General features: G+C 48.4%; 1 protein-coding gene across 1 annotated transcript in view; it reads left to right on the forward strand.

Moving 5' to 3' along the window:
- The window catches only part of GCNA (germ cell nuclear acidic peptidase), a 33,340-nt gene extending 22,904 nt beyond the window's left edge, over positions 1-10,436 (forward strand). Inside the window, exons 8-14 of the mRNA XM_056846680.1 lie at positions 986-1,035; positions 1,789-2,130; positions 3,335-3,488; positions 4,169-4,310; positions 4,794-4,935; positions 6,139-6,343; positions 10,201-10,436. Coding sequence (XP_056702658.1) covers positions 986-1,035; positions 1,789-2,130; positions 3,335-3,488; positions 4,169-4,310; positions 4,794-4,935; positions 6,139-6,343; positions 10,201-10,435 — 1,270 coding nt within the window. The 3' untranslated portion in view covers position 10,436. The remainder of the gene's footprint in view (positions 1-985; positions 1,036-1,788; positions 2,131-3,334; positions 3,489-4,168; positions 4,311-4,793; positions 4,936-6,138; positions 6,344-10,200) is intronic.
- Positions 10,437-10,817: the final 381 nt, after the last annotated feature.

Genomic DNA, 10,817 nt, shown 5'->3' on the forward strand with positions numbered 1-10,817 from the left:
AGGGCAGTATGATATCAGTAGTTTTATTCTCTATTCCTCGTCTAATTATGGCCAGCATGGAATTTGCCTTTTTTACAGCAGCTGCACACTGGGTTGACATCTTCATTGAGCTATCCACTACCACCCCAAGATCCTTTTCTTGGTCTGTCACTGCCAGCACAGATCCTATCAGTGTATATGTGAAGTTGGGGTTTTTTGCCCCAATATTCATCACTTTACACTTGTTCACATTGAATCTCATTTGCCATTTTAATGCCCATTCTTCCAGTATGTAGAGATCCTTCTGGAGCTCTTCACGGTCCGATTTTGTTTTAAGCACCCTAAATAATTTGGTGTCATCTGCAAACTTGGCTACTTCACTGTTTAACCCCAACTCCAGGTCATTGATGAACAGGTTGAAAAGCACCGGTCCCCACACAGATCCCTGAGGCATCCCACTGCTTAAATCCCGCCATTGTGAGAACTGACCATTGATTCCTACTCTCTGCTTCCTATTTTTCAGCCAGCTCTCAATCCATAAGAGGACTTGTCCTCTTATCCCATGACTATGAAGTTTGCTTAGCAGTCTTTGGTGGGGGACTTTGTCAAAAGCTTTTTGGAAATCCAAATGCACAATATCCACAGGCTCATTCCTGTCCACATGCTTATTGACTCTTTCAAAAAACTCTAATAATTTAGTGTTAACTTGTAAGCCATCTTACAAGTAAGGTATGGTATGGTAAGAGGAAAGGTATGGTACAAATAGTTCAATAAGATTGCAGCCCAAAGAATATGTCCTCGTTGGATAAAATAGGACCCACTTCCCAGTAGACCTGCTTAGGATTGCTCCCTCAGTGTTCCCCTGGCATTCTGCGGGGCCAGAGTGCCTGCTCTAATTCCAGGTCTCAGCTGGAACCAGAATGTTGCCTCGATGGCTCCGGGGCCACTTCTCCATCCTGACATGTCTTCTGATTCCACTGAGAATCTTTTTCTTTTTTCTTCCCAGTTTGAGTGACTCTGAGGACAACTTCTTCCGGCATCTCACCAGTAAAAAAGGCAAGTAAGAAAAGGCTCTCGGGCAACTGGGATGGCGCAGCCCGGGAGAGCTGCTGTCTGCCAGAGGAGAGGAGCCTGTGCCAGGTGGGCCAATCCTGTGATGACTCGGTGGGAGGGGCCACTGAGGAGGGCAGGGCCCAGATTCCCCTCTGGGTCAGGGAATGTGACGCCCTTTGGGGACACTCTTGTCTCAGTTGTATCACTTTTCATTGGCCTCTTCACCCTTGGTGAGGCTGACCTTGAGGGGAGGGGTGGTAGGCTTCCCAAGGGATGCAGGCTAAAGGGAGGCACTAGAACATTTCAGCTTTGCAGAGGGGTGTAACTCCTGGTCAGTTGGAGTAATTTGACCTAATTTTAGATCTCCTGGGACCAACACAAGAGATTGGATTCCTTTCCATGTGTGCATTAATACTGTGCGGCTGGCTGGCATCTACCGGCAGCCTTGCCTCACAGCCCTGCCTGACTTTGGGCATTCCCTGATCCATGTGATTCTCGTGTGTGTGTTTGTATCCATCCATCCATCCATCCATCCATCGATGTTACAGTCCTTTTGAAGAAGAATAAAGTGTTGATGCTTTGAGCATTGTCCTAGTCTCTGAACAGAACAGTTAGTTCTTTTGACTAGACAATTTGGCCTTCATGAAGACGTTTTGCATGTGGGCTGTTTAGTGATGTATTGCCCTGCAGGAACAAGACATGTTCATACGCCAGACCACTCTGTGTCTTACTCTGTGTCCTGCCTGCCTCCCGTAGTATTTAGTGACAGCAGCAGTGATGAGAATTGTGTCTTTGGCAAACATCCACCGAGGTCTCCATGCCAGTCCGTCCAGAAGGGGAACCGGCGGGGTGTGCTCTCTGCCTCTTCACACGAGAAGCCTCTCACATCCAGGGACAGGCCAAAGTCTTCTTCCCAAAGTGTGGAAGGAAGAGGTTCCACCACGGAGCGTAGTCAAGGCAAAGACCAGCGACTGAGGCCAAGTGTCGTGTTTGGCTGTGACAGCTCTGACGATGAAGTTGATAATCTTATTGCTGGTGTGAAGCAAAAAATGGTCTTTCCTGCCGCCAAGAGCACTGAAGGCCAAACTGGCACCACTGGTAAGAGCCCTCTCCATGCTCATTCAAAAAATCTTCTGGTTTCGGATGTTGCCGAGTTGAGGGAGATGACGCTGTAGAGTTGCCTGGCTAGCAAGGAAAAGCTGCGGCCTCTCCTGTTGACTGGGGAGTGGCGCCCTCTGTGTATATCCATCACCTTTTAGTTTGTAGGACCATGGGGGAGTGCCTGGTAAGTGGGGCAGATGCCTTGAAGTCTCCACTGTAGACCCTTTACTGCACTGTAGGAAGTTAACGAGGAGGTCTCAGTATTCCCCCCACCCCCGGCTGCACTGATGCAGGCATGAGATAAATACTTAGGTGTTCAGTTTGGTCTTTCTCTTCCAGCTTTCCCCTCTGTGAAAATGGTGAGAAACCCTTAATGGTGTGCTACAGGAATCGGGATGGCATTTCCAGAAAGTTTGAAGCCATGAAGAAAAACTGTGTGGGGGGATTGAAATATATTCAATATTTTCCTAGCTAACCTAAACGTATTTACTTTAGCGACATAAAAATGCATCACTTATGTGTTAGCAGCCTATACTACCTGTCATGCTGTGGCTTCGCTTCCGCCCTACCGGGGGTCTCTGTTCTGGAGAGGGGTCTGTCTGAGGGAGCCTCCTGAGATCAACCCAAGGGAGAGTCAGATCTTTCCTCTCCCTGGGTGGGTGCCAGGTTGCTGAGTCCAACCCATTCAGGCAGCCTTCAGCTTCCTCCTCGGCCTTATATCTCCTCCAGGCCAGAGAGGCTCTGCCCCCTCCCAACCCCCAGAAGTCCATATAAGAGCCTCAGTGGGGTTGGTGGGTTGAGTCCCATGTGTCGAGGCCTGCTCATTCAGGACTGAAGAAAGAACTGTGATATTTTAACTTCCACAGGAAAGATTTAATGCTGAAAAAAGGAATGTGAAGGGAGGGAAGAAGCTCCTAAAAGTTGACTGGATAAGAGAAGAATTGATTAGTGCTCTTGGGAAGTTATCTTTCAGTCCTGGGAGTTGGGCGAGGTGAGAGAGGCCGTTGGGTTGCTTGAGAGTAAGGGAAGGGGATAGAAGGGTGGAGCAGTTTGGTCATGAGGCCAAGGGACGTGGTGTCTGGTCTTTAAATCCATGCCACCCTAGTCGAGGGCTCACAGATCTGAAGTTAACCCTTGGCCTTCCGGTTTGATTTGGAGTTTTGTCTGCCTCTGCGTTTAACTTTTGGTTTGTGACTGGTAGGACAGAGAGGCTCCCAGTCTTCCTGTGAAATCATCCCAGCCGCTACAAAGAGTGAGGCTGCCTCCCTGGGACTGTCCCAATCTCCCGTTCCTGTGCAGCATCCCAAGAGACAGGTGCTGACTGATGCAATTCAGGTGCCCTGGATGCCAGTGAGGTGAGCCCTGGCTGCTGCCTTGTTTGGACTATGTCTGCTAACAAAATAGCCAGCACAAGGGGAAACTTGTCCAAATAGGCCACCTCTGTTGCTGAAGCATGTGGAAAGGTTGTCCTGTCATGTGACTGCAATGTAGAAGCAGACGCAGAAGAAGAGTTGGTTTTTATATGCCGACTTTCTCTACCACTTAAGGGAGAATCAACCCGGCTTACAATTACCCTCCCTTCCCCTCCCCACAACAGACACCCTGTGAGGTAGGTGGGGCTGAAAGAGCTGTGACAAGTCCAAGGTCACCCAGCTGGCTTCATGTGGAGGAGTGGGGAAGCCATGTGGAGGGGTGGGGAATCAAACCTGGTTCTCCAGATCAGAGTCCATTGCTGCAAACCACCGCTCTTAACCACTGCACCACGGTGGGGGTGGGTGGTTGGGTGGGTGCTGTGCCTGTCCCTGGTGCTGCAGGGTGTGGGCTCCGGAGCGCCCTCTGCTGCCTCTTTCCCAGGCAGCATCTCCAAGTTCAATAGTAGGCTGAAAAACTCTGTAAAAGCCATCAGCTTCTCTTTATAGTCAGTTCCAGTTTTGTATTCTAGTTCTTGGTTGGGTCTTTTTTATTTTCTGCTCCTTATACTCTAGAATATTATTCTCTGAGCGACCCCGGCTGTCTGTTGCCTTTGTGTCTGCAGGAATGCCTGCCAAGTCCAGGGCTGTTTCTTGCGAGAGCTTTCAGACCCCAAATCCCAGACTGCCAAAGAGTTCCGAACCAAGAAGGAAGAGCTGACGCAGCGCCTCTACGCTTTCTATAACAGCACGGTGTTTGAGCAAAAGGTATTCTCCTTGGATGGGTGTGCTTCTGCAGTAGTCTCAGCACGAGGCCATGACTGCCGCAGCATCACTGGTCATTGCTTCAGACCCCCTCCATTCCCAAGCCCCGTGGAGAGAACTTAGGGGAGGGAGGGAGGGGGAGGGATGTTGGCCCTCATGCTGGTCTTTGCCAGCTTCTTGCAAAGCAAGAAGGAAAACGCTCCCCCTCCCCCTTATAGAACCACAGAGAGGAAAGGAGGAAAGGTTCCTCTCTTGGAGGCTGAGGTTCTGCTCGCTGGGGAGAGGTGTGATGATGGCCACAGGTGAGTGTCCAACTACTGACTTGTGTATCGTCAGACGAGGCTCCGTCTTCACCACTGTTAAATGCGAGCCCCACCTTCAGGTCAGGAACTGTGGCCAGCAGCTGTGCTGTCTGCCCTCAAGGCTGTGCTGCCCCTCTGCCTGCCTGCCGCTGGAAAGTCGCTAGCGGTCTGCCATTCCTCTCAGTTGCCAGAAAGAATGGAAGTCAGCTGGAATAAGAAGATGCGGAAAACGGCCGGGTGCTGTCTCACAGGGCAGCTGAAGGAACCCCACTTGGGGCAGCGGTACGCCCGGATCATGCTGTCAGAGAAAGTCTGTGACTCTGCAGGTACACCAAATAGTTTGTTGTTTGTGATATAAACTTAAGTTCCGCTTTAAGCTGCCTTCTGTAATGACTGCCTCTGTTTTTGAGCCTCTGTTTATATTTGTCTCTTAGATCAGGCAGAAAATTGCAGTATACTAAGGGAGACTTTGTGCATAATATTTTGTTTTTGGTAAGAAGAACCTCTAGAGTTTTTGTGGCGGCGGGCAGCGTGTCTCTCATATTTCAGCAGCCAAATGTTGTATTTATCTTTGTAGCCAAATCTTATTCATGCTGCTTATAATTAATAAAAACATCATTAAGTGCACTTTTGTTGACTCAGAATCTAAGTGTCTTTGCTTGATTTTACTGAACAGAATCAGTTGAGCTATCTAGATGGCTGGTTTCAAGTTATCTGATGGCACCCCTGGGCCACCTTTGTTCACCCCGTTGTCTGCAGACTGCCTTCCAGTTAAAACGGTGTAGAATTGTGGCCGTTATTGTGGGCGAAGCTTTTCGAACCCCTGCAACGCTGTGGAAGGACAAGCGGCACTTGCTAAGGAGGGGCTCCCCTCCCACAGAGACGAGCAAAGCAACGTGGCAACTTTTGAGCTGGTCATTTGCCCCCGCTTGTGCGCATGCAGAGCTTCCAGTGTGGGGTTGGGGTTATTTGATGTTGCCCCAGCCTCTTCTAGGCAGTGGGAAAGTCTACATCCCCATGGATGGGAATCCCTCAAGGCAACCCGGCACTACCCCATTCGGTTGGTGCTTCACCCAGGTTGCCAACGTCTTTTTAAATAACGCAGCATTTCAGCTTCTATATTGAATGGTTCATCAGGGCTCTGTATTTGGCTTTCCACCTCTTCCCTCGGTATTGCATCAAGCATAAGGGGAATGAAGCACTGATGTATGACTTGGTGGAAAGAGCTTTGACCAACCCCGAGCAGAAAATGGTTCCCAGAAGGTATGATGGGTACTCCGATATCTTCATCTTGATTACTAAGTTGGCATTATTATTCTGAATTCCCTCTGTAAATGTTCTGGCCAAGTACAGATATTAAATGTCACATCAGGGCTCAGCAGTCGTTGCTCAGGTCAGCATTGGCTATAGGGCTGGTAGCCTGTAGAGGGCTGTCTCTCCTGTGACAGGTGGGTGTGTCTATGTCTAGGAGTCAGGAAAACAAATCTCCCGGTCCTCCTAACCCCTCCCCCATTGTGTCTCTTGCACAGATAGGCTTCGGGACACTCTGATCCACGAACTATGCCACGCAGCTGCGTGGCTCATCCACGGTGTTCAAGATGGGCATGGCCGAATTTGGAGTTTATACGCTAAAAAGTCTGCCTTGATCCACCCAGAGCTGCCTGTGATGTCACGGTGTCACAACTATGAGATTAAATACAAGTTCACCTATGAGTGTTCTCAGTGCCAAAACACGTAAGTAGGATTTCCTTTAGATTCCTAGAAGAGCCTGCCTTTCCCTGCCTCTGGCAAGATATCTGAACTGTTTAGCTGTCCGGTCATTCCAAATGGGCAAAAATTCTTATTACATTGTCTCACAAACCTTTACTTTAGTTTTTCTGCCACTTTGGGAGTAGCAGATGACCTGCTTTTGTTGATATGGTTTGGGATCCATGAAGTCAGCTTAATGAACTTCTCTGCATTTGTGGGTCCAGTTTCTTCATAGAATCATAGAGTTGGAAGGGACCACCAGGGTCATCTAGTCCAACCCCCTGCACAATGCAGGAAATTCACAACTATCCGTCAATCAGTTACAGATCCACCTAATGGTAATAGGATCTAAACCACATTTTTCCAACTTGTCAATAAGAATATTATGTGGAACCTTATCAAAAGCTTTACTAAAATCAAGATAACCTATGACCACAGTATTCCTCTGATCCAGCAAGGTAGGAACTTTCTCAAAAAAAGAGATGAGGTTAGTCTGACATGACTTGTTCTTGTGAAACCCGTGCTGGCTCTTAGTGATCACAGCCATCCTTTCTAAATACTGAAGATCTGCCTGATGATTTGTTCTAAAGCTTTTCCAAGTATACACGTCAAGCTGATGGGTCAGTAGTTACCCGGATCCTCCTTTTTCCCCTTCTTGAAGATGGGGACCACAATTACCCGCCTCCAATCTTCTGGCACCTCACCTGTTCTCCAAGAATTCTCAAAAATAATGGACAGAGGCTCAGAAATCACATCCACAAATTCATTCAGTTCATCTGGCCCCCAGGGCTCCCCTGCCACAACCCCGGGCCTACGGCCAACAGCCATCAAGAGTCCCGGGCTGTCAGGCGAGGCCAGGAGCATGCTGGGTGGCAACAGGTGTGTCTGCCACCTTTTCAGATCCCGTGATAGGCGTATGAGGGGCAGAATACCTGAGAACCTTGGCAGGAAGGGAAAGCAACGATGAGACTTGGTGGGTCAAAGGGTCGAACCTGTGCTTCATTCCAGCTCAGGACTGTTACTGACCAAGGTTAGTGCTGTTCTGTCCCCACTCTTCGTGGCAGCTTCTCTGCCAGATCAGCAGAGAATCCATTCTCAGTGGTGCTCTTGCACTCCTTCCACAATTGCCTCTGCCTTGTCTGCTGCTTGGGTCACACCTGCCTGCGTCCCTCCGTAACTCATCAGATCTCAGAAGTGAATCAGGATCAGCCCTGGCAAGTGTTTGGATGGGCGATCTCCAAAGAATGCCAGAGTCTTGAGGTGGAGGCAGGCGATGGCAAACCACCTCCAAAGGTCTCTTGACTTGAAAAACCCACCAGGGGTGGCTGCTATAAGTCAGCTGTGACTTGAGAGGGGGGAAAGTGTATCAGGTTTTTCTAGATTTCCAGTGTGAGACAGAGACAAATGCTTGCAGTATTATGATTTAGGCTTGCAGAGTAATTGGTCTGAAGAAGGTTTTGCTCAGATTAGCAGCTGTTGCAGTGGGGCAGAGCGGGAGAGGCAGTCCTTTAGAGCTGTGGGTGAGGACAAGTGGGCAGAGGTTGGGTTAGGGAGGTCAGCTGTGGCATTTTGTCAGAGAGGGTGCCCGCGTGGCACCACAATATGCCAACATTTTTATGGCTGACCTGGAGCTGTGCTTCCTCAGTTTCCCATCTGTTGACACCCTTGTTGTACCTAAGATTTGTTGGTGACAGTTTTATCATTTGGACACAAGGGAAGAAAGCAGGTGCGGAGGTGATCTTGCAGGTGCATCTTAGAGTACCTTTTGATACTTGCCTGTTAACTACTTTGCCAAGATTAAAAGGCTAAATTTAACTCCTACTTGCAATTAGAACAGTAATAAATCTACCATTCCTTCAGCTACTTTAATTAACTGTTGGGGATAAAAGAAATCCTATGCTTTCATCCTGGCTAGCTGGTGAACTTAGAATGGGGTCGTAAAAACTACATGAGAACAAACGTGAGTAGCTTGAATGTCTGTGACCTTAATCCGACATTTGCCCACACCCAGGACTTGCGCAGGCCCACCTGGCTTGGCTCCTGAGGAGAAAGAGAGCCTGGGTGTCACCTGCATGTTGAGGGCGCCTCACTCCAAATTCCCAGGTGGCCTCTCCCAGTAGCTCCATGTAGATCTTAAATAGTGTGGGGGAACAAGATGGAACCCCTTGGGACTCCATAGCATCAATACCACATAGCATATGGCGTAAATAACAAGCAATCCCGAGTCTGTACTCTTGCTAAAGAACAGACAACGTGTTTTTCTGGCTGGATCAGGCCGAGGTCTATCTAATCTAGGTTAGGTTTTTTCGCAAGAATTCCGGTAACTAGCAGGGAATAGCTGATTCATCAGACATTTGCTAGAAATCTCCCTGTGAGCTTAAGTCTCCCGCCTGCTGGGTGTAATGATCCTGCCTTTACCAGAAGGCTGAGTTGTAGCCCTTGGTGGTGGTTACTGGGCTGTCAGTATGTTTCAGTCTCCTAACACTCCATGTTACCAGACTTGGACGCAGTGCTCCACAAGGAGCCGTTCTCATGTATTGTACAGGAAAACAGAAGTTTCGGGCTGTTTGCCCTTGCTTCTTCCCAGGTGGGGAATAAACAGTGCAATTATGGGCATGGATTTTGGCTCTCTTAGAATCTCTGCTTTAATTATTACAAAAGAAACACGGACATTTCTAGTTCTCATGGCTGCCCTGGGGTGCAACAGGTTTCAATCTCTCCTGACTGAGGCTGTGCTTCAGGCCCCTGGTTGACGTGGCCTCTAGCCAGCCGGAGCTGGTGGTTAGTGTATAAGTGTAAGCTCTAGCCCTGCGGCAAACCCATAAACAGATTTCAGCAGACGGCAAATCCTCGAAAGCAGTTTTATTGGTTAGAATCGACAGGTTTCAGAAGCCATATTCAAAAGGACATTAGTAAGGGTCAAAGACAAGGCACATAGCATATATGGGAGAGCAAAAGGAGATAACCGGTTACCCAGGCAACCCCCCCTCCAACAGTCAGGAAGGAGCACTCAGCGATTCCCACAGTATGGGAAGACTAAACACGGGGCTTAGACTGGCATTGGACAGAATAGCACAACAGCACCTGGAAGCAGCACTACAACACTACCACATACCATCCTCATGGCCTGCTCCTGACAATATGTTGCTGCAAGAGTCCTGTTCTGGCTGCTCTCCTGGTGCGAAGGCCCTGCTTGTGCCTGACTTCTTGGGTGTCAGATATCGGATCTTCTTTGCAAGGTAATCTTGCAGCTGCTGGTTTTCAGTTTTTCCTTTTTAAAATGTTTTATTTTATATTAAAAGAAAACAATATATAAACATACTATGACACTAACATACATTACAAAACATACAATCAAGTGTGCCTCATTTAAATGTAAATTTGCTATCAGTTACATTTTAAAGTATCTTGTCACCATGTCAAAAGTATACTTTCTTATTGTATTTATCTGTATTTTAAACACTTTAAAAGTGTTAACTGTTAATATACTCAAATAGTAAAATCAAACATCTAATATTTCTTACTTATAATTTTACGCATCCATAATGATTTATAACACTATCATTAAATTAGTTATGTGTTTTTCAGTTTTGATGAATAGTTTTTTTGGGGGGAGCCACTCAGGCAGCGAAGCAGGGGGGGAAATCCCCCAGCACTCTCTGCCCCTCCCCTCTCGCTCCTTGTTCACCTCTGAGTTTTCTTCCTGCTTCTTGGGAGAGGGTGAGTGCTGGGGAGTGGGGGGTGGGGCTCTTCAAAAGGGCCCCCCCTCTCCCCTGCCCTTGCTGCTCTTGTGCTGGGGAGTGTTGCTTCTGTATTGAGTCTTCTCCTGTTTGGCTTTTCAGGATTGGCCGTCACTCCAAATCCCTGGACACGCAGCGCTTTGTCTGTGCCCTGTGCCAGGGGCAGCTTGTGCTACGGCATCCCACGCGGAAGGATGGGACGCCCGCCAAAGCACCACTCACTCCCTTTGCAAAGTATGTGAAAGAAAACTACGCTTCTGCTAAGCAGTCGCAGCAGGGGCTGAACCACGGGGCCATCATGAAGAAACTCAGTGCTGACTTTGCATGTCGGCCGTAACTGGCCTGGTTGTTCTAGATCCACGCTGCACATGTCTATTATGGAGGGTCACATGGAAGCAGAGCCCTGTGGGAGAGGGACGTGGCAATCTTTCCAGAAACAGGTGTGCTTGAATTGCTGCGTAATATATTTTTATCAAGTTTTTAAAGATGTATGGATATGAACACAATAAAATTGCTTGCTTGTGTCTTTCCTTACTCCCTGCTGCTAGCTAATTGCAACTTAAATAATGGATAAATGAGTCTGAACTTGTAGAGCAAGCGGTAGGCCGGGGTTGCTTCCTGATGCCTCGTGCCCCATCACTGCCCTGCCGTTCTGTTATTCCCTCTGGGGAAGCCAGAATCTTTTGCCAGACCCATCACCACCACCACCGTGCCACATC

This window comes from Euleptes europaea, chromosome 3 (assembly GCF_029931775.1).
Source record: "Euleptes europaea isolate rEulEur1 chromosome 3, rEulEur1.hap1, whole genome shotgun sequence".
Classification (NCBI taxonomy): domain Eukaryota; kingdom Metazoa; phylum Chordata; class Lepidosauria; order Squamata; family Sphaerodactylidae; genus Euleptes; species Euleptes europaea.